The sequence below is a fragment of the Mesocricetus auratus genome, unplaced genomic scaffold, assembly GCF_017639785.1.
Source record: "Mesocricetus auratus isolate SY011 unplaced genomic scaffold, BCM_Maur_2.0 Super-Scaffold_100028, whole genome shotgun sequence".
NCBI lineage: Eukaryota > Metazoa > Chordata > Mammalia > Rodentia > Cricetidae > Mesocricetus > Mesocricetus auratus.
Window position 1 is genome coordinate 1058243 of NW_024429209.1, and position 27754 is coordinate 1085996.

Here is a 27754-nt window from a genome sequence, read left to right on the forward strand (position 1 = left end):
GACGGACAGACAGGCCAGCCTTGAACTCACAAGATATCCACCTATGTCTGCCTCCTGAGTACTGGTACTAAAAGTGTTCCACCACCTACTGTTTTTAAAAGAGAAAGAGCTGAATATAATGGTCTCTCTCTACCTGTGAGTCCAGCACTTGGGTGGTGAAGGCAGAAGTTTCCAGCTAGCTTTAGTGAGACTTTGCCTAAAATAAAAGCATAAGAGAGAGAGAGAGAGAGAGAGAGAGAGAGAGAGAGAGAGAGAGAGAGAGAGAGAGAGAGAGAGAGAGAGAGAGAGAGAATGAATATTCAAAAACAGCTTTAGTCTGTGTGTGTGTGCAGGAGGATTTCCATGAGTTTGAAGTCAGCCTGGACTACATAGCCTGTTCAAGGCTAGCCTGGACTAAATCAACAGATGCTTTAGGTTAGTCATTGTTAGTCATTGAGGATGGATGACTATATAGGTTAGTGACTGAGGATGGATGATTGTATTTGGAAGGAAAATCTGAGCACAGCAAAAAGAAACGGCAGTGTTAGCCAGCATCTAAGGCAGTGGGCTCAAGTCAGCAGCATCATTGTGTTTCTTGTAGAAGTCCACACAGTGGTGTGGGTGGACAGTCCCTGTTTTCATGCAGCTTTCTCTCTTACCATCAGTGCTGTGAAGCTTACCCCGAGTATCTTTTCCTTGTAAAAAGGGAATGCTGTGACTTCCTTCACAGGGCTTGAGTAGAAACAAGTCAGCATGTCTGCAGGACTGAGCACAGTGGCCAGCACCCTAAGGGATGTGTCTCCTCCCTTGGTTTTCCACTCATAGTCTTCAGCCCAGTAAGGGTGGAAAGATACGACTCTGCCTTCTCCTTCCTATGGGGATTCAAGTGACCATAATGAAGTATTAGAGGAAAAAAGCAGGAAGAGATGACTCTTCTCTGGACTTGGCTGGTTCATTTCACCCATCCACCCATCCAGGGACCAGATTCCCTTTGCTGCATTCCTGCATTCCTGCTGCAGAGCCATCAGCCTCCGATTGAACTACCCCACCCTCTGCCGACAGGATTTACATTAGCAGCTCTGGCCTGTGTTATATTTTATTCTGTCTTGGACAGCTCTGCCTGTGAGATTATGTTTCCTACCTGGGCTGAGAACTGTCTTCCTGAAGGCTTACATTGGATTAGGTTGAATGGTCCCCTGTGGGGAAGCAGTCTGGGTTGTAGTCAGAGAGTTTGGGGTGTGATACTAGACAACTGTGAACTGGAAAATGGGGGGGCAGGTTTGGCCACAGAGGACAGGTCAGGACTCTACCAGAGTGCTTAGGTTTCAAGTCTGCACTTCTCGAGGACAGACAGATGTTTCTGTTCCTTCTGTTACCCTTTGTGGATGTTCACCCATTCAGTGGTGGGTGTTGCTAAATACTCAGAATATTCCAGCAGAAATATGAACAGCGCCGGGCATTGGTGGCGCATGCCTTTAATTCCAGCACTTGGGAGGCAGAGACAGGCGGATCTCTGTGAGTTCGAGGCCAGCCTGGTCTACAAGAGCTAGTTCCAGGACAGCCTCCAAAGCCACAGAGAAACCCTGTCTCGAAAAACCAAAAAAAGAAAAAAGAAAAAAAAAAAGAAAAAGAAAAGAAATATGAACAGCATAGCTCAGGACATGCAGGGTCATGCCATTTGCTTAGGGATTTAGTAAAAGCTCTTGAGCCAGGTCCCCTATCACCAAGCCAGATCTGTGTGTGTGTGTGTGTGTGTGTGTGTGTGTGTGTGTGTGTGTGTGTGTTTTGAGCATATCTTGTACCATTGAGCTAAATCCCTAGTTCACTCCCAGCCCTTTAAGGAGTCCATGAGTACCTGACTGACTTGATTCTCCCATAGCTAGTATTTCCAGCTCCACCTCCTCCCCTTCCTTGCAGGACAAGGAAAGCTGTACATCTCTTTGGTTGAGGTGTTTAGATAGAAAGGTTGGTGATATGGGTTAGTGGCACCTGTGCTAGGTTTGTGGTCAGAGACCTAAGCTCACAGTCTGCCTCTGCCTCTTGGTGCTCTGGGCCCTGCTCATTTTCTTTACGTTTGTGAGCATCAGCTTCTTCAGTGGGAAACTCACAGTATGGTGTCTACTGCACTGTGTCGGCATTTGATATGGCCTAAGGGAGCAGCATCTGGGGGTTGTTAGAAATGCATGCACATCTGGCAGTGGAGGGGCCTGCTTTTTTAACCTCAGCACTTGGGAGGCAGAGGCAGGTGGATCTCTGTGAGTTTGAGGCCAGCCTGGTCTACACAGTGAATTCCAGGACAGCCAGGGCTGTTACACAGAGAAATCCTGTCTCCAAAAAACAAAAAACAAACAAACAAACAAACAAAAAACAGACATAGGCCACCTCCTGACTTCCTAAAGCAGAACTGTTTTTATAGAATTTCTATGTAGTTTGTATGTTCCTTGAAGTTTGAGGGGTGGACAAGAACGTGTGTGTGTTTGTGTGCATGCACCACGATGCTTGTATGGAGGTCAGAGGACAACTTTTGGGAGTCATTTTTCCCTCTGCATGTTGAGGCTCAATCTCCCTGGTTTCTGTACTTCCCTCTGTGTTTGCATACTGCAGGCCAGCAGGCTTGTGACTTCTGGTTATTGTGTTGTGTCCACCTGCTATGGGATTATAGATGTTTACTACTAGCTTGTTTTGAGTCCTAGGGATTGGAACTGAAGTTACTTTTCTTGCATGGCAAGCACTTCCCACGAGCTATCTTGCTTGCCTTGTGGGATTTTTTTGGTGGTGTTTGTTTTTTGAGACAGGATCTCACTTTGTAGCCTAGACTGACCTCAGTTGGTAATTCTTCTGTTTCAGCCTTCCAAGTGCTGGGATTACTGATTTGTGCCAACATGTCTAGAAAGTTTGAGGGATTTTAAAACCAATTTGGCTATCATACATCTTGACTTTTCCATTTCCATTTGCAACTTCCCTGTTGTAACTCAGCTGGCCTCAACTTTGCTTCTACCTCCCAAATGCTGGGGTTACAGGCATGTACCACCTTGGCCCAGTGACATTCCAAGTCTTGTTGATCTGAATACTTTATAGATAGATGCTTGTGTTTATTTTCAAGGGCTCTATTTTTAAGTGCTAAGGACCAAACATCATAACTTGTGTATGTTAGCCAAACACCCCACCACCAAGCTACACTCTTAGCCTTGTTTGTAGTGATTTTTCTTTGGGCTGCCAACCAACTCCCAAATAAAGACACAGAGACTTACTATTAATTATGAATGTTCAGCTTGAGCTTAGGCTTATCCCACTAGCTCTTATAACTTAATTTAACCTGTTTTTATTCATCTACGGTTTGTCTCAGGGCTTAAAAACCTTTCATACTGCATGTCCTACTTTCTTGCTTCTTCCACGTCTGTCTGGCATCTCCCTGGTGTCTCTTTTTCTTTCTCCTTGAGCCTAAATTCCTTTTCCTGCTTACTCTCCCTGCTCAGAAATCCTGCCTTTACCTCCTGCTTCACTATTGGCCATTCTGCTTTTTATTTGACGAATCAAGTACTTTAGACAGGCAAGGTAAAACAGCAACATATCTTTACATAATTAAAGAAATGCAATCTTTATGTAGTTAGACAAATGCAGCGCATCTTTGCATAGTTAAACAACTAATCCACAACACCTGTTTGCTTGCTAGTTTGTTTTTGAACTTCTGTCCCTTCTGCTGGGGTAGAGGATGACATACATACACCTGATTTATGGGTGATGAGGATTAAACCCTAGCCTTGTGTACTACTCAAGCACTCTACCAACTGAGTACATGCCTAGCCCAGAAGGTCTTCCCCCATTCTGTGCTAGGCATTAAAATTCACATCCTCTAAGCTGCATCCCCAGCTCTATCAGCTCTTCGAGATAGGGTTTCACTGCATTGTGTAGATTGACCTTGAAGTTGGTTCTGCTTATGTTCATCTTAAGAAAGCACTGAGAACTGGTTCCATCCTATACAAGATGAGTAGGCATGTTTTAGTGGGAGAGGTGTGCTGATACTGTCCTAGTTGCTAGGCAGATTGCAGGTAACAGATCATTTCTCCTGAGGAGTTTATCACTACTTAAAGTGATAAACAGATAGTTAGGGTACAAAATGATCTGTTCTACAAGCATCTTCAGAAGCACTTGACACTGAGCATTGTGGCACAGTGTCCAGCACTTTGGAAGCAGAGGCAGGTGGATCTCTGTGAGTTTGAGGACAGCCAGAATTGTTACCCAGAGAAACCTTGTCCTGAGAAAACAAAAAACAAAACAAAACAAAAAACAGCCAGGCGTTGGTGGCACACGCCTTTAATCCCAGCACTCAGGAGGCAGAGGCAGGTGGATCTACAGAGCGAGTTCCAGGACAGCCTCCAAAACAATACAGAGAAACCCTGTCTTCAAAAACCAAAACAAAACAAAAACCCTCAACCCAAAAAGCAAACAGAAAAAGAAGTACTTGGTAATGCAGTGTCAGGAGCTAGAATAGAGGGGAGGGGAGAGACCTCTAAACTTATCTTTTATTGGATTTATTATTATGGAGACGGATGGAATTTTAGGCAGAATGGAACATTTAAATGTTTGAATTTACTTGGAATTAATAGATTTTTATTATATGGTTGTTTTGCCTGCATGTGTATCTGTACATGTGTGCAGTGCTCATGGAAACTAGAAGAGGGTATTAGAACCTCTAAAACTGGAGTCTCATATATTTGTGAACCATTATGTGAATCCTGGGAACTGAATCCAGGTCCTCTGCAACAAGTGCATTCAACTACTGCATCATCTCCTTGACCCCAGTTTAGAAAAAAAAGTTTTTAGGAAGAAAAACATGGAAGTGTATGCTGTGTTTTGTGTGTGTGTGTGTGTGTGTGTGTGTGTGTGTGTGTGTGTGTGTGTGTGTGTGTGGGTGGATGGGTGTGGGTGTGGTGTGTATGTATGTGCGCGTGTGGGTGCGTCTCTTGCTGTCCTGGATCAAAGGTGTATACCACCCCGCCCAGCTTATGTGCTGTGCTTTTTAAAAGCTGTGTCTGAATCAGAAGCACTAGTGATGGAGAGGATGTGAGAATGGATCGATGTTTAACTCTGTTTAGTAATAAAATAACACTGGGATCTATGTTAAGGTGTTGTTTGTTCTGATGATTAATTTACTTCAGTAATTTAGTTAGAAAAAAATTAATAACAGTTGTTTTGCTTCCTGTAAAAGGAAGTAGGAAAAAAGAACCCTAGGAATGAATTCTTTACTATTGTCTCCGTGTGACCCTGCTGTTCATCTTGATCAGGCCCAGAGAGAGAGGAAGGGCTCCTTAGACAGGCTGCCTGGATGTTTGCTTGAGACTCACACTAAAGTGAGAAATTTGATCATAGGACTTGGAGATGATAGTTGGCAATGCGGATATTAAAAAAAAAATTGTTTCTCTGTGTGCCTGGCACTTGTGTGGGTGCCTCTAGAGGCCAGGAGAGGGAGTCAGATGCTCTGGAGCAGGTGTTACAGGTAATTGTGATCTGAAATGGGTGCTGGGAACTGAACTGGGGTTCTCTGGTGGAGCAGAAAGTGCTCTTAGCCAGTGAGCTCTCCAGCCCTGGGGCTGATTTTTAAAAGCAAAATGATTGCTAATTTATTTTTCTTTATTTCTTTTGTTTGTTTTGAGATGAGCTTTCTCTGGATAGCTGATCGTCTTCTGTGGCCATGTCTTAGCAGTGAATTGGTGCCAGTCTGCCTGCTGTTCACCTTGTTGTTCCTAGGGAAAATGCCATGCCCTTCATGGATTTGATCACTCTTTTGGCCTTTTCAGCAACCCATGCATTGCATGGTGTCTTCCATTTTAGAGATGAGAGAGCTGAAACTTGGATTATATGAACTACTGGGGCTGACTAGAGCAGCAAAGAAAAGAGGCTGATAGTTTTAAGTCCCTCCCAGTTCTGCAAACATTTTGAGCATACTGTGAAACTGTCTGCAAGGGCCATCTGGGACACAGTTGTTACTCTAAAGAGGCATCCAACTAGCTCTCAAATAAATACACTGCCGCCATTGGTATTCAGTTACAGTGTAGCAAGAGAAGGAAGACTTCAAAATAGGAGAGTCAGTGCAAGGGAGTATGCATGTGTGAGGGGTTTCTGCGCTGGGCCTTGGTAGATGATCCGGGTGCAGAAGAAGCTAAGGAGTAGGGCCATTCCGGGTAGAGACTGTGGAAGCATATGTTATGTGGGAGATGTCGGGGAGGGTGAGGAGAGTTAGGCAGGCTACAGTCAGCCTCAGAAAGCCCTAGGTGCTAAGTCAAAGAACTTGAGTTGTGTTGAGGTACTTATGGAGGAACTTTGTACACCCAGACTATGTGAGGACAGAGAGTGGAGTAGAGGAGCTGTTTGCTTTCTTGTAAGGGAAGTCCTATCCATCACCACTCTTTCTCGTGTTACTTTGCCCTGGTTTTTCTTGTACTCAGCACATTCTGGGCAGCTGAACAAAGAAAGAATACCCCCCCCCCCACACACACACACTCTGAGCAAGCCAAAGGTAAACAGGCCAATCCTGGCTTCATAAACTGCTTGACCCACCCTCATCTAACTAGCAGGCTCACTGATTCCTGGTGTTTATTGCGTGGCTGTCTTTCAGTTGCCTGGCTGATTGACCCAGTTAGCTGTGGTCTTCAGGATTATTTAATCTAGGGCTAGAGAGAGCACCTAGTGTTCAAGATAATCCAAGGCCAGTTCCCGACACCCACTTTGTAAACTCACAACCTCATGGACCTGCAACTCCAGGGGAATCTAAACCTCTGGCACCTGCTCCCATGTACACGTACACACACAAATAAAAATAGTAAAAATAAACCAGGTGTGCTGGTGCACGCCTTTAAGCTCAGGACTTGGAAAGCAGAGGTGGGCGGATCTCTGTGACTTCAAGGCCAGCTGGTCTACATAGCAAGTTCCAGGACAGCCAGGGTATATAGAGAGACCCTGTATCAAAGGGGGTGCTAGGCATGGTGGTGAATGCCTTTAATTCCAGCCCTTGGAAGGCAGAGGCAGGTGGATCTCTTAGTTCAAGGTAGCCTTGCCTTCAGAGTGAGTTCCAGAACAGCCACGGCTACTTCAGCAGTTAAGAACAGTGGCTACTCTTCCAGAGGACTTAGGTTCAATTCCCAGTGCCCATATGGCAACTCACAGCTGTCTGTAATTCCAGTTCCAGGGGATCTGACACCCTCATATAGGCATGCATGCAGGCAAAACACCAGTGCACATAAAAGTAAATAATTTATTAAAATGCTTTTAAAATTATACATTTTATTTTGCATATGTTGCCTATATGTATATATGTAACTGTGCACTGTGTGTACACCTAGTGCTCACAGAGGCCAAAAAAGGGTGCTGGATCCCTTGCCTTGACGTTACAGGTGGTTGTGAGCTGCTGTGTGGATACTTGGAATTGAATCTGAGTCCTCTGCAGTAGCAGCAAGTGCTCTTAACCACTAAGCCATCCTTTTAGCCCTTTACAAATTTCATCTTTCTTTATTTTATGTTTTTGGTTCAAGGCAGAGGCAGTTACTTCTTGGATAACAATGACCCCTGTTTCTAAAACCGTGCATTTCCAATTAAGTCCAGACTTTTATTCAGTCACACAAAAAAATCTGGGTTCCCAGCCTCCTATCTTTCCTGCCCCTGAGTACAAGGCCTTGGAGCCTCAAGACACAGTGCACTCGGGTTCTGGTTTGAATACTGTGTATTTTAGGGTAAGTGCCGTCTCATCTTTGAGCCTTATTTTCTCAGCAATAAAGGGAAGATAGACTAAATGAGTACTGAGACTCCTTTATGCTCAGAGTTCTCAGAGTCAACAGGTACCACCTTGCCATAACCTCCAGAGAGCCAGGTGTTGCTCCAAGCAGTTTGGCTGTGTAAAAAGATGAAGTAAGTCAGCCTTCATTTTGTGGGTTTACAGCTCCGACACTCTAGGGCAGCCACAGTCTGTTTTGTAGAAGGTGCTAAGGTTTTTCATTTCAGTTCCCTAGGTCAGAGGCTAGAGCTGGATAATGACTTTGGGCTGCTCCCCTGAGCCTGGATCCAGGCAACAGCACAGATTCAGGAGGGCATTTCTCCTGTCTTCCAAGCTTTCTTTGAGTCCATAACAACCTAGCCATTTGGTGAATCAAACACAGATTTCTTTTTGGTCTGAGCAGCCTCAGGTTTTACCTGAGCAAAAATCTAACAGTGACCAGTTAATCCCCAGGGATACATCCCTTGATAGGATTTTACTTCCTTGCTGACTACCTATGAGGTCATCAGGTGTAGAGGATTTGTCTCTATGTAAGGATAATGGAGAAAGGAACCAGTTGTTAAGGGTTGGCCTACCTTGAGTATTTTGAATTAGGTGTACTCTAATATCAGGTGGTGGTTGAGACACCATCTCTGCTGGGATGCTGAAAATGTTTCTCTGAAGGCCTCAGTGTTGCGTGTAAGTCCTGGCCTCACCATGAGTGACTAAGCCTCTTAATACGGAAAACACTTACCCTCTGCTTCTAAATTAGGACATTTAAAACCTCAAATCCCAAGTAGTGCCCATTCTAGTGGCTCACTGCTTTTTATTGACTCGGACAGTACATTGTCGTCTCCTAAGACAATTTGGAAAGCCAGAGAACTCCAGAGCTCATTTTGTCACATAGGAGGGTATCCCAGACACAAAGAGGTAGATGGCTTGTTAACAGTGACACAACTTACTGCAGACAAAATGGGATGGAACCCATGGTGGAACATGAATAAATAAAAGGCCCAGAGACAGATATTGGGGTTCAAACTTCAAGCAGAAAAGTAAAGCAGCTGGCCACTAGCTTCTTACCTCTACCTCAGGCTTACCTCTCCACAAGCTCTCACCAAGCCTCAGACTGTAACCTCTCCTCAGTATGACTGGAGAATGAATGCCTTCTACTTAATGTCTGATACTGATTTTTATACTTCTTATGAGTCCTGGGATTAAAGATGTGAGCTATAATTATCTTTTAGACTGTTTCAATTTGGTGTAGATCTGGGTGGCCTTGAACTCACAGATATCCTATCCGTCTACCTCTTAATCCTGAGTCCTAGGATTAAAGGTGTGTGCCTGGCTTCTGTGCTTGGGGCTAACTTACTTTCGAATCCTCAGGCAAGCTTTAATAAATCATAAATAATACATCATCACACCATGGTGCCTGTCTCCTTGTTCCAGTGCCTTCTGACAGACAGACTAGCACTGTGGCTCAGTGTTGCCAACCCTGCCAGGAAGGTTTTGAAAATAACTTTGCCATGCAGAAAGCCAGCATGGAAGAGATGAAATGAACAGTTGCTATTTTGAGGTTTGTTTTCTTTGGAGTTCTAAATGGCTGTAGGTGGTTTGGCCGGCTGGCACAGCCTGGGTGGAGGATCACAAACCCCGGGGACTGCTGCTGCTACATTTCTTCTCTGTAATAAGGCTGAGAAGGCCTTAGCATTCACTCTGTCAATTTCCTCCCATGCAGAGATCAGACTGATTCTCCCTTTTCACCCACTTAGGATTTGGGAGGATTTAGAGACCTAAGAAAAAGTTGGCATAACAGTATATAGGGGTTTTCTTTTTTAATTTTTAAAAATGATTTGCTTATTTTTATTTCAGGTACATTGATGTTTTGACTGCATGGATGGCTGTATGAGGATCCCAGATCCCCTATCCCCTAGAATTGGACTTACAGGTGGTTGTAAGCTGCCATATAGATGCTGGGAATTGAACCCAGGTCCTCTGGAAGAGCAGCCAGTGCTCTTAACCACTGAGCACTGAGCCATTTCTCCAACCCTGACCGTGTGTGTGTGTGTGTGTGTGTGTGTGTGTGTGTGTGTGTGTGTGTGTTAATTGAAATGTAACTAACTTTTACCAATATGTACCTGTGAAAACTCCTTCCGCCTTTAAGCTATCTAAAGTCTCCACCTTTGGTAGTCTTGGCCTTATAGCCAGCTGCTCAGGACTTAGAGGAGACAGTGTTTATCTCAACAGGTGCTTCCAAACCCTTGCAGTGCAGGGTGCTAGGTAGTGTAGGGAGTTCAGAAATGATCAGTGGCTGTCTGTTGTCTCACACTTCTAGCACATCAGGTTGTGACCATAGTCCAAGGGAGAAATCCAGAACTGAGAGCTTCTAGAAGAGGGATTACTGCTTACTAGGAGAGGAGCGGGTATAGGGTTTATATAGACATGGGTGTTCTCCTTCAAGTATTTGTAAATACTTTCAGCCTCTTCCAGCTGTTTCTCCCCCTGCATAAATAATAGTAATGAAATACTAATTTTATTTTGCATGTATGGGTATTTTGCCTGCACCTACACCTGTGTGCCAAGTGCATGCAGTGCCTGTGGAGGCCGAAAGGAGGCTTTGGACTCACAGGAGTCTGCACTCTTGATCACTGAGCTGTCTTCACCCTTCAGCTGCTTCTTTGCATTCTAGCGCCCTGTGGAGAGGAGCAGGCTCTGCCTCAGAGCTGTACTTTGTTCCTGGGAAGCAGGCAGGCACGAAAAACAAGCAGTCCCTCTTCCTCTTTGGCCCTAGGTCTCTGTGTCTTCAGAATGCACAACCACACATCTGAGATGATTTTGGCCTAAGTGCCTCTGCTTTCTTTGGTTGGATAGTTTAAAACACAAGGCTTTCTTTTTCTTAAGTGAAGACAGACCCAAGAGCAAGTTTTCTGATCCCCCCCCCCCTTTTTTTTGGAAGTACAGTAGAGATTTTAACTGCTAACAGGGTGTGTAGCTCTGGTCAATGGCAGTGAGGAAGGCCGTATCCAAATTAGGTTCCTGGTGACCCACTTTTATAAAGGTTCCTAAGGTGGAGTCAGTGTGGGGAGGTGACACCCTGGATGTCAGTTATCTGAGGGGCAGGCCAAGGGAGCCATGGACATACCGAACCAGATTAAAGATCGTGAATGGCTGGAGGACTTTCATGGCTAACCCTTCTTGTATTAGTTAGCTCTGACTGCCCTAACCGGATAGATACTGTGTGCCGGGTAGCTTAGCAGAAAATGGCTTTCCCACAGCTCTGAGACTGGAAGTTGAAGATGAACAATAAACTCGAGCTTTAGATCCTCCTGTCTCTACCTCCCAAGGGCTAGGATTATAAGCATGTGCCACCATGTCTGATTTTTGCAATCCTGGGGATGGAACCCAGAGCCTTATAAATGCTAGCCAAATACTCTTGTCTCCTGAGCTGCATCTCTAGCCTCCTGTTCTGTTTTCATTGTGGTAAAATATATATAACATAAAACACAGAACTTGCCATTTTGATTTGTTAATGTACAGACTTGTGATATTAAGTACCCTTGCACTGTTAAACTGCTCTGTGTTTACTCTTTTTATGTGCATTGATGTTTTGCCTGTGTGTATGTCTCTATGAGAGTGTCAGATCCCTAGTACTAGAGTTATAGACAATTGTGAGCTACCATGTGGGTGCTGGGAATTGAACACAGGCCCTCTGGAAGAGCAGTCAGTACTCTTAACTGCTGAGCCATCTCTCCAGTCCCCTCTTAAGCAAACCTGTTCTTATATTTGGTTCCTTCCTGCTATTAAGAGAGTCTCCTGAGAACCAGAATTACAAGCAGAGCCACTGCACCAGGACTGCTGACTTTAGTTAGTTACCCTGCAGCAAAGGGTTTATTGGCTCGCAGGACTGTGGGAACGGGCAGGGTGGGGCTGAACTCTCCTCTGCCAGTTACTTCCATTCTCTTGGCCGCCTCCTCTAAGCCTAGTCATGGCAGTTGGCCAGTATAGTTTATAGTTTTGTTCCTGGAAGGAAACTTTTCTCTCCCACCAGAGTTAGAAAACTCACACAAGAGGATCCTGATTGGCTCCTGGAGTCATGTGTTCATGACTAGCCAATCACTACAAGCCAGAGCATGTCAAGTCTGTGAATAACAGGCCTATCCCACCCTGTGATAGGGAAGAGGTCTCTTTGCCAAGGCCAGGGCTTTAATGGGACTGTCCTTAGGAAAACAGTTGTCCACCTTATCATTCCTGTGTTCTGATCTGGCTTATTGCCCTGCTCAGGTGTTTTTTCCCAGCCCAAGCAGGGCTTGTAGAGGGGGAGGCAGGAGACCTAAATTCTGCTCCTGCCGCACTCCTTCATTGGCTACCTATCAGGATCTGCTGAGCAAGCTGCCCAGGGCTTGAACTTCTGCTCATAAGTGTTTATCTCTGAGTACTTGCTGTCTACCAGGGATCCTGAGAGAGTGGGACACATTCTAGTTAAGGTACACATTCTAGTTAAGATAAACAGTCTAGTTAAAGTATACATTCTAGTTAAGGTACACAGTCTAGTTAAGGGACACATTTTAGTTAAGCTACATGCAGAGTAAAAGGAGACATGCATCAGGGTTCTGTGTCCTATTTTTGTATGGGCCAAGCAAAGGCTTCATTTTCCCAAAAGAGAGCATTTTTTGCCGTTTCCCTTGCTCTGGTTTGGACAGGGAAACGCTGTGGCTCTGCAGCCTTGTGTCTGTGGCGGGCCGACTCGGGAAGGGCGGGCTGCTTTGGTCTCTTGCTCCACTCGTCCAGCAGTTGCACACACTGGAAGCATTTTCTGCTGACATTCCTCTTGCCCCACTTCCACATAAGTGTCCCCAACCCCCAGCTCTCTGTTGCACCTCAGTTGCCAGGGCACTCATGCTTGCTCAGGCAGAAGGGGGCTTTTGTTGGCATGGATTCAATTGGAAGCAGAGGAAGAAAAGCCAGTTGGAAAAGAAACAGTGCATCCCAGCCTGGGAACGGAAACCAAGGGCAGACAGTTTCTCTCTGTCTCAGTCCAGGCTGGTCACCCAGGCTAAGAGCGTCTAACCTAGGACTTGACTTTTAGAAGCATCATGCTTCTTCCTCCCGTGGGCAGGACCAGACCACACAGCTCAGCACAGAGAGGTGCTGAGGAAATGTTTGCAGTCTTCAGCGCAGCTACCATTCTCTCTGCAAGAAATTGGCTGTCTTTTTTTGCTTGTATTTTTTCTGTTTAGAAAGTTGTATAAGTGGTAACAACTTGAAAAGTACCTTGCTTGGCCACCCACTCTCCTTTTCCCGAGATTCCAGGTATAAGACCCAGAGGTAGGCTCTGAGATAGTGACAAGCCTGTGCACATATACATACAAAAATGGTCACTGTTAGGAACAGTTATCTTTGGATCCTGAGCTCTTAGTAGTTTTACTTTTTTATTTTAAAGTCTGGTGGCAACTCCTTAGCAAAGACGGTCTCTCAGCTCTTTCACACCTCTGGGGTCTCCTGCCTGAGAGTCCCACCCTGTCTCTTACCTTCCTGTAGAGTATTGCTAACTGCCTCTAGAAAAATGTCAAGAACAAGATAAAAATCTTGATGTAGTAGAAAGAACTTGGATTTGAGTTTATCAAAGAATTTGCCTATTTCATCTGAGTTGTCGAACTCATTGACTTAGAGTTGTTCATAACAGTCCCTTACTTACCCTTTAGTGGTGGGATCTGTAGTGACCCCACATTTCTTACCCCTGCTTTTATCATCTTTTATTTCCTTGTCTAGAAGTTCAGTTTGTTTTGTTTTGTTTTGTATCACAGGGTTTCTCTGTGTAGCCCTAGCTGCCCTGGAACTTGTTCTGTTGCTCTGTAGACCAGGCTGGCCTCGAACTCACAGAGATCCATCTGCCTCTGCTTCTTTTCTTTTTTTTTTTTAAGACAGGGTTTCTCTGTATTGTTTTGGAGGCTGTCCTGGGACTCGCTCTGTAGACCACAGAGATCTGCCTGCCTCTGCCTCCCGAGTGCTGGGATTAAAGGCGTGCACCACCACCGCCCGGCTGCCTCTGCTTCTTTAGTGCTGGAATTACATGCGCCCTTTGTATATTTTAAGTTCTGTATTATTTTGTTGTTGTTCATCAAGAATTAAATAACTGAAGTTTATACATGATTACCTATGCTTTTGTCCTTTATGAGGCTCTTCGTTTCATCTGTTTTTCATTCTGACTCAAAGGGTGTGATGAGGAATTGTTTTCAGTTTTTCTGTACCTGATGAACTCTTTATTTTACCCTTGTTTGTTTGTTTGTTTGTTTGTTTTGGTTTTTCGAGACGGGGTTTCTCTGTGGCTTTGGAGGCTGTCCTGCAACTAGCTCTTGTAGACCAGGCTGGTCTCGAACTCACAGAGATCTGCCTGCCTCTGCCTCCCGAGTGCTGGGATTAAAGGTGTGCGCCACCAACACCCAGCTATTTTACCCTTGTTTTTGAGAAATCTTGCTTTATTTAGAATTCTAGGATGACACAATTTTATGGACTTTTTTCTTTCTTTTTTTAAAGAGTCTGACTATGTTCGAGGCTAGGCTGGACCGACAGCCTCCAACATAATACAGAGAAACCCTGTCTTGTAAAACCAAAAAAAAAAAAAGTCTGACTATGTAGCCCAGACTGGCCTGAAATTAGAATTAGAAATCTTCCTACCTCAGCTCTTAAGGGTTACAAGCATGCCCCACAGTGCACAGCTGTCTTTGGTACTTTAATTTTTTTAATTAAAATTAGTGTGTGTGTGTGTGTGGGCACGCACGCACGCCACTGTACACATGTGAAATGTGTGCTTGTGAGTGCTGGTGGCCTCCAGGGTTACTTCTGTTACTTTAAAGACTGCCCCAGTGAACTGTGGGTGGAGCCCAGTGGAGGAGCACTTGTCTAACATTCTTGAGGCCCTGCATTCAGCCTCCAGCACTGCAACAAATGAAGACGTTGTTACACATCTGCATCTTTTCATTGTTCTTAAAACGGTGTCGACTGCCAGTGGTGGCACATGCCTTTAACCCCAGCACTTAGAGGCAGAGACAGGTGGATCTCTGTGAGTTTGAGGCTAGCCTGGGCTTTATAAGACTCAGAGGCTGGAGAGATGGCTCAGCAGTCAAGAACACTGTGGCAGAAGACCCATCTTCAATTCCTAGTGGCTCACAACTGTGTGTAACTCCAGTTCTAGGGGATCTAATGCTCTCTTCTGAACTCTGCAGGCTCTGACATGCATGTGGTATACACACAGAGGCACACACACACATATACTGAAGCACATACATAAGTACATAAAAATAAGACAAATAAATTAGAAATTAAAAAAACCCAATCTCAAAACTAAAGTGTCTTCTAATTGTGACTTGTTGGAGTTTTCTTTACATTATAGTTATTACCTCCCCCTCTCTTACATGGTCAGAAATTTGTGGTTGAATCTCAGATGTACATTTTTCCTTGTTGGATGCTATATTTCTGTATTTTTGTAGTCTTTTTCTTGGGAACAGTTTGTCCTTTTAAGATCTGTTAGCTGTGGCTGACATTGAGGTACAGGTGAGTAATGCCAGTTCTGAGCAGAATTGTGCATTTGAGGCCAGCCTGGACTTTGTGTTGTGGGCTTATCTTAAAAATCCCCACAGTGGGTATATGTATGGATGCAATCCCAGCATTCTGGGATTAAGCAGGAGGATGACCTGGAGTTCAAGGTAGTCATTGGCTATGTAAGAACCTCTCACAAACACACATTACACACATTTACACACACACACACACACACACACACACACACACACACACACACACACACACACGGCTAGGGTTGGAGGTATAGCCTGGTGCTAGAAGGTGTATTTCTGTGTGAGGTATTGGGTTCAGTTACCAGCACAGGGGGGAGCAAAATGCAAAAAAAAAAAAAAAAAAAAAAAAGAGATGGCTATGGTGCCGGGGAGCCATGCTAAAGAACCCTGAGCAGGGCCGGAACTTAGAAGTTAAGGGGATGACTGCAGGGGTCTGACTGCATTTCCTCCTGAGTGACGTTTGTGGCCAGCATTAAATCTGGGCACTGAGTTCCTCTGCCCAGCTGGAGTAGCTGAGTTCAGAGGCCAGCAGAAGTTTCTGATCTTTCTGACACAGGTTGTGAAACCAGTCAAGACGAGAGAGGCTGCTAATACACCACACAGAATAATCATGATTATGTGACATACTCAGGAAGTGGTGTGTGTGGGGGTGTTAATTACATTTCAGGATGATACATGTCCATCAGGAGAGTTTTACCTTTGTGTTTGTGTTAGTCTGTTAGTGGAAATCTCAAAATTCTGTGAGCTCCTTTATTTACATTGGAAAAAGACTAAGGGGAAACATCTGTTTCCCACTCCCATGTTTTTCCTGGGGAGACTAAGGCCATGAGATGTGAGGGGGTCTTGCTTGTGACATAATGTGGTGATGACACAGTTGAAGCTAGATTCACATACAGAACCATAGGGTGTGTGTATTGCAGGTGTTGTCAGGACCCAAGTATCTCTCAAAAGAGTAGAGAGACTACTGTCCATTCAGAACACCACACCTAGATGCTTCTCTGTTATCTTTAATGATGGCCTCAAGCAAGGTGTTGAGTTTGGTTTCAGTGGGATATAGTTTAACTGCCTGAAGACAAGCTGTTATACCAGGATAATTTCTTTGGTTTCCTCCAGAGGTAAGCTGAATGTCCAGCACTGTCAAGTAGCAGATGGGCTGTAGTAGGCTCTATGGTACCTGTAAAGTACACCATGCCTCTTCTAAAGCTGGGCATGGATAGTGCACATCTGTGTGAAAGGCTGTCAGGATCAAGAGTTCAAAGCCAGCCAGGGTTACATAGTGAGGCCAGGTCTTAAAACGAGAGGTAGATAGTTAGAAAGGTAGGTAGATTCTTATCAGAGGGATGCTGGGGGCTGCTTAGCTCCAGCAGGTTAGTGCCAGGCTTCAGAGTGGGCCCCATGTTGCCACATAGTCAGCATTTGCAGAGGAAGCCCCAAATGTGGATTTGGGGGTAAAATATATAAATATCAATTTGCCTATTAAGACCTTTTGTCTGCTTTTTTACTTTACATATTTATTCATTTTTTGGTTTTTCGAGACAGGGTTTCTCTGGATAGCTTTGGAGCCTGTCATGGAACTCACCATGTAGACCAGGCTGACCTGGAACTCACAGAGATCCACCTGTCTCTGCCCTCCAAGTGCTAGGATTAAAGGTGTGTACCACCATTGCCCAGTTTTTATTTTATATTTTGAGACAGGGTCTCTGTGTGTGTGTGTGTGTGTGTGTGTGTGTGTGTGTGTGTGTGTGTGTGTGTGTGTGTGTGTATCCCAGGCTGGTGTTAAGCCTACTGTGTAGCTGAGGGTGACACAGCTACATTGAACTTCTGATCCTCCTGCCTCTACCTCCCAAGTGCTGAGATTGCAGGTGTGTACTGTCATTTTTATGAATTTGTTTCCCTTCCTTGAAACTGGGTCTTATTTTGAAGTGCACACCAGTTTCCAACTCAAAATATGCCTGCCTCAGCCTTGTGTCACCACACGTAGATAAGGCACATTTTAATTAAGACAGGACTTATATGTGGGCTATACTGGTTCTCAGTTTGAACTTTCTGAGAGCTGTTTAAGTGGGATTCAGCCTGGCTGGTCAACAAAAGGACCTTGGTTTTGAGTAGATCCTCAATAGTCTGCCTCTTTCCTAAGGTCCCTGTCCTGGCCTGAGTTGTCACCAGTGCTACTTCCTGGTTGTTCCCTGTGTTTGGGAACATCCCCTTGAGATCAGGGATGTGGCTCAGTGGAGAGCATTTGTCTAGCACATACATATCCCTAACACAAAAACAACAAAAATCCCTATCTCTTCCTGCCCAGACAGAACCCCGATGCAGTAGAGACACGGGGAAGCCATTCCCTCTTAAGAGTAGGAGGTGCTACAAGTCTCCGCTACCTCCCTCCCAGTGTAGTCACAGGATGGCCAGACTCACTGTGCCTTAATAAAACCACCAGGCCCTGTGGTTTCAGAACTCAAGGAAACCTAATGAGAACTGACATGAACAAAGTTCTTCCCAAGAGCCTTCTTCCTGAGCAAAGGTCATTTTAGGTCTGGAGAAAAGTCTGGAGACCATTATGGGGTAAGAGGACAGAGGGCACTAACAGGCAGATAGGATGCAGCTGAGTTGGGCACCTGCTGCCTTCATGCTTTCACAGGGTTCTGCTGTGAGGAGTCTAGGAGCTGAGGATCCGCACTTGAGAAGCCATCTTTCTTTCCGTTGGTGCTTGCAAGCACCTCCTTGCTAACCTGGTTCTGTAGGGTCACTAATCTATGTGGAAAGATACTAACTAACCTGGTTCTGCAGGGTCTCTACCCTATGTGGAAAGATGCTAATGTAGTGATTTTTTTTATCATGTGTGTTTTAAAAATCAATTTAAAATCTACTGGGAAATAATTTTTTGTCCACTCAGAGAATTTACTGCTTGTTGTCATGATTGCCAACTGGTAGTTTCTGGGCAGACTGAGCCTTCCCTGATGCCTTTGGTGCCAGACTGCTAGCTTGCAGAGTCAGGGTGCAGAAGGCAGAGCAGTAGACTGGAGCAGAAGCAGGCCAGTTCCTGCTGCTCTTCAGGGAGAGGGTGGGTCCTTTGCAGACAGGCAGCCTGATTTGGATCCTCGCCTGCTCCTGTTTTTTTAAATATTACACTGGTGTGTGTGTATGTGTGTGTGGTATGTGTTTGTGTGTGTGCACCGATGTGCATGGTCACTCACATGTCACAGTGTGCTAAGAGGTCAGAGTACAACTTGTAGGAATTGGTTCTCCTTCTGCCATGTGGGGTTCAGATTGAACTCCTGTCATCAGCTTGATAGCAAGCATCTTCACCTGTTGAGCCAGCTCACCATCCAGGCGCCATCCTCCACCTTCCTAACTGCCTCTGACCTGGGGTTACAGGCCACAATTGGCTTCTGTGTTTCTGGGCATAGAACCCAGGGCATTGTGTATACTAGGCACCAAGTTGTATCCCTGCCTCTGTGTGACTTGGGCAGGTGAGGAACTCTTTGTGCCTCAGTATCCTAATGTGTTAAGTCAGATAGTAATAATACCTACCTGTGGGGTTGTTAGAGGATGGTAGATGACCAACAATCCTCTACCCCCCAAAAATGCCAATCATGATGCCTGTCATCCTGGAGAGCATGTTGGGCGAGGCAAGGAAGGAGGCAGAGAGGAAAGAAGCAAGCAGAATGGAGTGAATGCCCCAACCATCCAGTATTCTTGTGAAGACTATCTTCTTTTCTGGCCATGAAGGTGCTAGTAACACTCTCACTTTGCATCTGTCAAAACACATGGAGAGAGGTTTAGTAACTTAACCTTCCTCTTGTTCAGCATCAGGGCCAGAATTCTGGCCCAGTCTTGATAGCAAGCCCCATGATCTTTTCCTCTATGCTTTAGGGTTGATTGGCTTCAACCAAGGGTTGGGAATGACTAGGCTGGTGTTGTCTAGAGTGATAAAATGCTTTTGTGTGCGATACTGTGTGGGTGTGGGTGTGGATGTGTTGGAGTGCATGCACAATAATGTGGAGGCCAGAGATCAGTGCCAGATGTCTTCCTTAGTCATGTTCTACCTTATTTTCTGAGATAGGGTCCTCACTGATCCAGGTAGGCTGGCCAGCCATGAGCTCCAATGATCTACCTGTCTTCACCACCCTAGCATTGGTATTACAGGTAATCTTGAATTTTTACATGGTTGCTGGGGTCTGAAAGCACTTGTTTTTCCTAAGCTTTTGTTTGTTTGTCTGTTTGTTTGTTTCGAGACAGGGTTTCTCTGTGTAGTCCTGGCTGTCCTGAAACTTGCTCTGTAGACCAGGTTGGCCTCAAACTCAGAGATTGCCTGCCTTTGCCTCCCAAGTGCTGGGATCAAAAGTGTGTGCCACCACCACCACCACCACCACCTGACTCCACACTGTGTTTTACAGATGTTGGTGTGTATATGTCTGTGTGTATACATGCACACTGTTCGTTTTCTTGCTGTTTTTTTTTTTTAATCCTTGGCACGGTTGATTATATTTTCCTGTTAAAATTGGCTCTGTCCAGAAGTTCTGCAGTTACAAAGACCAGTGACAGACATTTTCTGAGCATTTGTTGTGTGTCAGACTCTACTTAGCATGTCACATACATAACTCATTCTGACCAGCACAATAACCTCTTGAGATTGGTATTGTCACAGTAAGGGTTAGTGAGGTAAAGAAATTGGCTCAGGGCAGTAATGGTAGCTGGACTTGGTAGCTGGCTGCCTGTTATAACATGCTGTAACCCAGCAGGTCCTAAGTTTGCTGGACCATGTAGGTGTCTCTTCCAGTTGTGCATAGAACACACTGTGTGCTGTTTCAGTGCCTCTGGGTGGCCCGGCATTCTGTGATGGGGCCCAACCCCATTATTGTGGGGCTTATTTCTTTTATCTCTGTCTGTGTTACACAGATAAGAGGCTTCTTTTTCTCTAGAATCTTCCTCTGCAGAGAGTACTGTACTGCCTGTATACTCCCTGTGTGTCTGCTGATGTAGGCAGCAGGGTTTCGGACTCCCATTTCCTGGTCATACACAAGTACTTATTTTACCATCTCTAAATGGAGTGCATTAGCTCCAGGCCACGGAGAGCAAATTAGGGAGTAGGGAGATGCATCACAAGAATGAGGCTGCTTGGAAAATGTGTCTGTGCTTCTGGTCTAAACTCCCCAGCTGTGTGAGAATACATACAGTGATGTTGGGGTATCATTCCAAGGCTGTTCTACAGGTAACCAATCTGTCTGGGCTTTAAAGGTGTGCCTTTTTTTTTTTTTTTTTTTTTTTTTTTTTTTACGAGACAGGGTTTCTCTGTATTGTTTTGGAGGCTGTCGGTCCAGCCCAGCCTCGAACTCACAGAGATCCGCCTGCCTCTGCCTCCCGAGTGCTGGGATTATAAAGGTGTGCTTTTGCTTCTGCGAACTTAAAAAAAAAGTTATTACATTTATTTTAGAGAGGGGGAGGGGTGTGTGTGTGTGTGTGTGAGAGAGAGAGAGAGAGAGAGAGAGAGAGAGAGAGAGAGAGAGAGAGAGAGAGAGAGAGAGAGAGAGAGATCAGAGGACAACTTGTAAGAAACAGTATCTCTCAAACATGTGGATCCTAGGGGTCTAACTTAGATCTAAGCATCAGCAGGCAATTGCCTGCTGATCCATCTTACTGGACCTGGTTTCTGAAGAGTTTTGTGTTTACTCTAAAGCTCAAACTGGTCCAGCTGCATTCATACAGGGTAGGAAAATGAAAACTCCACCCTGACCCAGCCTTCCAGTGCTGTAGGCAAGATCACAGCACTTACTCTGAGAAAATACCTTTGACCTGGGTCAGGGTCCTCTCTCTCTCTCTCTCTCTCTCTCTCTCTCTCTCTCTCTCTCTCTCTCTCTCTCTCTCTCTCTCTCTCTCTCTCTCTCTCTCTCTCTCTCTGTCTCTCTCTGTCTCTCTCTGTCTCCTCCCCTTCCCCCCCCCCCAATGGCCTGGAATTGCAGATGGAGCCACCATGCCTGGCCTCTTTTTCTTCCAACTGGGGACTTAGGAGAGCAAACTGTCATTTTTCAGCTCTTGCATGGGTCAGCACAAATCTCAAACAAGATTTGTGCAGGGCAGAGTTGAGGAATGCAGTGAGAGGAGCTGGAGACACGGTTCCACAGTTGAGAATGCCGCTTTTGCAGAGGGCCTAGAGCTCAGTTCCCAGAACTTAGAGGAGTGGCTCCCACCACCCTCACTCTAGCTCCAAGGGCTCCAACACCCTCTCCTGGCTGGTAGCTGCTCCTGCAGAAGGATGGGCTTCTTTCGCTTCAGTTAGCTGATTCTGACTTTGTGTCCTGCCGTGTTCTCATACACAGGATGGATGACAGATGAGTGCCTGTTCTGCTTTCAGCGCATGGTCAGTGGCTTGATGCCTAGTTGTGGTCTCCTAGTTCCTGGTTCTCCAGAAGTTTTCATTCACAGCAGAATGAGGCAGGGGCCCTTGAAAGATGGTTAGAGGCAGGTGAATCAAGCCCCCTCAGCTGCCTTTGGCTCACGCCTGCTGTGGTCCTACCATGTATGTCCAAGCCGCTGAGGGTTCTTCATAGTCTTATTAATGCTGCAAACACAGTGTTGTCTTTTGGGGGAAGTAGCTTCTGGAGTCTGCTGGTGTTTTCTGTGTGGTTTATGCTAATTAGGATGGAAGTTCACACACCCTTCACCCCCACCCCAACGTCAGTTCTGATAGGTGCTTTCAGTTGTAGATCTTGACTTTTGGAAGGACTGCAGACACTGCCATCCACCTATGTGAGAGCTGGTTCCCGAGCCCTCCTTTGCCATGCTGGTGCTCTCCATGCCCATAGGGAATGTGCAGACATGCTTTCTTCAAATCCATTGAGATGCTTGGAGCTGTTTTCACCTGTACGGAATGTGAGGCAGATCACAGCACTTAGACCTCTCTTCTTCCAGGGAACCTAGTTGACCTTGGTCTAGAAGAAAGGAAGTCTTTCCTAGTTACACTCAACTGATGCATCCATCCCCTGTTGTCACTGCCCAATGCCCTGTGGAAGAGGTTTCAAGTCGTGGGAGAATGAATGTTTTCCTTACTAGTTGCTCTGCTTCTCTGGGTGTCTCTTGCATGCTGTCTTCTAAATAGCTGTTAGGAGGTTCTAATGAAGCAACTGTCTGGAGACCAATGTTTATTTCAACATGGTTGCAGTTGCTTTTGCTTCAGCCTTCAGAGCCAATAAAGCTGGTTATTAGATTCTGTAATTGCTGCTGTAATTACTCTCTTGGAACTGGCAAAGGCATAATTAAATATGTAGATTTCACAGACTTTTTCTCATCTAAAAACAACCTCGTAAACTTCTGTTAGTAGGGTTAAATTTCTGCTGTTAAAGCCAGTGTGTTTACAAATGACACTAGGTTTTGTGGCTGAAGATGAATTTCTTTGGATACTTCCTCTTTGAAGATTTGGCTTTGATGAGCAGTTGTTCTTAGCCTGGAAACTATTTCTTTAATACAACCACCCAGAATTTGGGAAGGTTGGCAAGTCCTTACGAGCCAGTTTGCATTTATGTATGTAAATACTGGGTTTGGGCTCTGTGGACTTTGACTACTTAGGAAAACAAGTCTGGTTGGAAATCTGGTTAGAGCTGGGTGTGGTGGCTCATATAATTCTAGCACCTGGGATTGCTGAGAGTTCGGGGCCAACCTGGACTACAGTGAATTCCAAGCCAGCCTGAACTATAGGATAAGGCCTTGTCTCAAACTCTCCTCCTCATCTCAGTGGAAGAAGGGAGTTTGACTTGGACAGTGTTCAGAAGGAAGCTTGTCACTTGACCCCTGGGAGCACCTGCTTCCCTTAAGTTATCCTCCACTGCAGTGCCTCACATTTACAAGGTGTAGGCAGTGCTGTGATGCTTGTTTTCACACGAGTTCTTGTGGACCAGATGCTCACCAAATGGCACTTTTCAGGGTTACACGGTTTTGTTTTGGTGGGGTTTGTTTTTTTCTTTTCTTTTTTTTTTTAGTTTTTGTTAGCTTGTTTTGGCTTGGTGTTTTGCTTGTTTGTTTGTTTTTGTTTTTTCGAGACAGGGTTTCTCTGTAGGTTGGACCCTGTCCTGGAACTCACACTGTACTTAGTGTGAGTGGCCTTGAACTCAGAGATCCACTTGTCTCTGCCTCCCAAGTGCTGGGATTAAAGGCACTTAATGGCCTGGCAGGGTTACTGTTCTTGTGAAATATATTTTAGGGATTTCTTAGAATGTGCCCTTTCTCTTTAGAGATGTCAGGTAGTTGAAAAATACAGCTTACATGTGAGGTAGGAGGAAAAAAAAATCCATAGTCCCTGCCAGTCACCAGCCTGGGGAATCCACTGCTTTCTGGGATGAACTTTATAAGCCCACAGCAGGAGGGTGACCCTGGAGACCAGGGTATTTTCTGGGAACCTTCCCCTAGCCTTGCATGCTTACCTTCAGTGAGGAGCTTGCAAAAGATGCTATTGTATGAACCAAGAAAAAGGCAGAGAGACTTCTACATAGGACATTTTGTAAATGAACAGTGCCATTAAATAAAAAAATGCAGCACACCTTTCATAGCTACCTTAAGTGCTAGGATGGGAATATTTGTATATGAAAACACATGGAGTTAAAGATTCACCTTGGCATATATTAACTAATTGCATACCAGTTGATGTGTTGGATAGTGTTAGTCTGCAAAGATAGCTAGTAGTCATTCGTTCACTGGAGCTTGCTTCCTTACTTCCCTGTGTATTGGCATTTGCTTCCAAGTCATTTATTTTTGGTGTGTGTGTGTGTGTGTGTGTGTGTGTGTGTGTGTCTGTCTGTCTGTCTGTCTGTCTGTCTGTCTGTCCATATGTCCCTGTGCCCATCTGTCTTTCCATCCCTTGGGACTAGGGATTAAACAGGTGCTCAGCAGCCATGGAGCTCCATTCCTGACTCTTGTAGACAGGTTCTGTTCTCAGTTGAGCCCTGGGTGGTGGGAGGAGGGGAATCTGAGAAAGCAACACCTGTGACATGTAGGGCCTTGCCTGAGAAGACATGAATGAAGGCTTGAAGTCACTGTATAATTGGGATGAGGGTGTTAAGTTTCTGTCACAAGTGAAATAGCCCAAGACCTAGATAAGGGTCTCTCCCAGAATAACTTGCTTGCTGCCATGGTTGTTGATGGTGACTGACTGTTCCATCCAGGTGCTAGAGTTCCAAAGGACCAGGCTTAAGGAGGAAATCCGTCTCTTGCCTCTGTGGGACCCTGAGAGTAAGAGGCCATAGTGTGGGCCTATGAAAAGTTTTTAAGAAAAGTGGTTGGATTTGTTCTCTTTGGCCACTTCTTGCTGGGGTAGGTGACTCCCTCCAGGCAAGAGCTTGCTGTCTTTACTAAGTGTGAGGCCTAACAGAATGGACAGCATTGGTTGTGGGTTCCACACCTGGTTTAAGTCCCTCTGGGAATTACTGCCTGGAGATCCTGGAGAACTGCTGTGTATCTCTCGTCCTCATCTGCTGAAACCTTGCAAGGGTGCAGCGTCTGCCCTTTGGGTCTAAGTCAGAGCAGAGCCTGTGGCTTTTCAAACTTTAATGAGGGACAGTAGTGCATTGTTCTTTTCATCTATTTCAGGTTCTCCAATTCCAGTGGTTCTCAACCTTCCTAATGCTGTGACCCTTTAATACAGTTCCTCATGTTGTGACCCCAACCATAAAGTTATTTTCACTGCTACTTCATAGCTGTAATCTTACTACTGTTATGAATTGTAAAGTAAATATCTGATCAGAGACCCTCAATAGGGGTCGTGACCCACAGGTTGGGAACCTTTATCCTCTTCCTCTGACTGGGAGAGTTGGATTTTCTGCAATGCTAGCGGTTGAACCCAGGATTGAACTATTATACTCTCAGTCCTAATCAATTTAAATGTTCTCTTTCAAAGATCTAATTATGCTGGTTATGATGGCACACACCTTTAATCTCAGCACTTGGGAAGCCGAGAGGCCAGCCTGGTCTACAAAGGAAGTTCCAGGACAGCCAGGGCAACACAGAGAAATGTCTCGGGAAGCCAAAAGACCTAATTATTTTGAGGCTAAATCATTGTTCTTGGCAAGTGGTTCTTAGAACAGATGCCTATGCTAATAGTCAGGTGTCTTCAGCTTCTAGACATTGGGCACAATGCTGTCATCTACAGAGTTCTCAATGGAGAAGTATACAGATGAGTTACAAAAAGAAAATAATTTTATAGTGTTATAAGTAACTTCACAGTTTTAGGTTGGGTGTTCATAGCTGTCCTGTGAAGCATGTGTCTTGCAGGTTGAAGGGTACAAGTGTGACATACAGAGAAACCACCTCTGTGGAGGAGGTGAGTGTGACCCGCAGCCTGTGCGGACGGCCCCGGGGCACACCTCCTGGATGAGGAAGTGTGTGTGCATGAGTGCATGTGTGTGCAACTTCCCTGGCCCAGTCCAGTCCAGTCCAGCTGTTCCTCCTGCCTAAGCCTGCTGGGCGTCCTTTCTGAGATTGTAAAGGAGAGGAGCCTGCATTTGAGCGGGGAACTGTAGTTTGGTCCTAGCTTTGCCAGATTGATTTTACTGAAATGCTTGCCTTGACTTGATCTCAGACAAAATGATCTCTCTCTCTCTCCTCAGGCTGAAGAGCAAATGCCATTGATTTGACCAAATGGTTAAACTCCAGATTTGTTCATGGCAGGAGCCCTGTCTTCAATTGTTTGTGTTTTCTGTTATAGAGAATGCTGCACTAGCCGTCATTAGGCATAAGGCTTTCTGGTTTTGTTCAGTTAATTTACAGACAGAAATTACCGGCTCAGAGAGCGAGGAAACATCTTTATACTATACTTCATTCCCACTGTACTTTCAGAACCATCACAATTTGCAGAACTGTTGGCTTTTTGTGACATAGCGTTTTAACCAAACTGCTCTAGTTCTTGTTATAGTCATTTGTTATTTTTGTCATTTAGTTGGTGTGAAATGGTACTGCAATGGTGCTTTATAATAATTAGAGCCAGCAGGGTTTTTTCTGGTGTGCTAATTTGTTAGGCTGCTCTGTTTGTTAGCCCATTTCCTCCTCACAGTGAACCTAGCAGGGAAGCTAAGCCACTCACCTCTGTCTGTGAGCTACAGTTTGACCGCAGAATGCATTCTTCCCCTGGGAGCCTGTCCATACTTTGATTTTTGCAACAGATGTGGTTGCCAGAGAATTTAAACTGTGTTTGCGTGCCCTGTCTGCATCATGAGGTGTGTGAACTTGCGTTTTCTTAGAAACCTGAGTGTGCTTCTAGGAGAAGGTGTTATTAGCTCTCTTACAAAGGAGGCAACAGCTGAGGTGCATGCGGTACATTTGGGAGAAGGGCTCAGTGTCCTCTCACCACACGCCATGCCAGACATGCTCAAGTCTTGTTTCCTCGCTCTAGCGGCCCTGCAGGCTCTGAAGCGCAAGAAGAGGTATGAGAAGCAGCTGGCACAGATCGATGGCACCCTGTCAACCATCGAGTTCCAGCGGGAGGCCTTGGAGAATGCCAACACCAACACAGAGGTGCTCAAGAACATGGGCTATGCCGCCAAGGCCATGAAGGCTGCCCACGACAACATGTGAGGCCACTGCTGGGGAGGGGACGTCTGGAGGGAGGATGTGCTGAGGCCATGGCCTTATCGTCGTTGGCTCCCTCTTTGTAGCTTCTGAGGGAACTGTGTCCTGCTGTCTTTGTTTCCACAAGAGCTCAGGAGTGGAAAGAGAGATTGTTTTCCCTAGTTCTAGATTATTGTGACAGGCTTAGTTCCAAGTTGGATGGTCCTGAGAAGGTCCTCTCAGTCACCTCTGTTCATCCAACTGTCCCAGAGATGGAAGCTGCCTGTGCTGAACGGGATGGGGTTGGGCCCTAGCATGTGTGCTGTCTCCCAGGGCTCTGAGTCTGTTCTTACACCGCTTTGGGGACCTTTTTGTCTCGGCTGCTTCTGTTCTCAGCAGCCTTTTCTGTGGATGGTTTCATGCCGATGGCCTGAGAACTGCATGCTCGGCTGGGTTCCGGCTGTAGAGGACAAGGGTACTTATTTTAGTTCTTTTACACTCCAGCTGGCCCTGAGGGGTACTTGGAGCATTTGCTGCTTTGGCTACTCAGCCATGCTCTAGCTCAGGTATTGGCAGAATGCTGCCTATGGCCTGTGATGTATAGCAGCCATGTCCTTCATTTGCATACTGTCTGGACCTGCTCTGTTGATTGTCTAACAGTCTCTATAAAGAACATTAAACTATTAGTGGGCTGGGGAAATTTTCTGCTCTTTGCTCTAGAGACAAGAGGTGTGGAAACATACACCTCTCGCATACATGAGGTGTGGGAGTGTGTTGTCAGGCGAAGGCCGAATCCCTTAATTTCAGTTTCCCCAGACAGTTAGCACAACTGTGTATGTGTAAGTGGTGTGTATGTTTTGAAGTATACAGATCATCTTGAATAACTGTGTGACACATAGTGTATAAAACACAGGCATTTGCCTTTCCT

At 45.4% G+C, this 27754-nt stretch overlaps 1 protein-coding gene across 1 annotated transcript in view; it reads left to right on the forward strand.

The window, feature by feature from the left end:
- Chmp4b (charged multivesicular body protein 4B) overlaps nt 1–27754 on the forward strand; it is a 38202-nt gene that overhangs the window by 7378 nt on the left and 3070 nt on the right. Inside the window, exon 2 of the mRNA XM_005084642.3 lies at nt 26672–26849. Within this exon, the coding sequence (XP_005084699.1) occupies nt 26672–26849 (178 nt within the window). The remainder of the gene's footprint in view (nt 1–26671; nt 26850–27754) is intronic.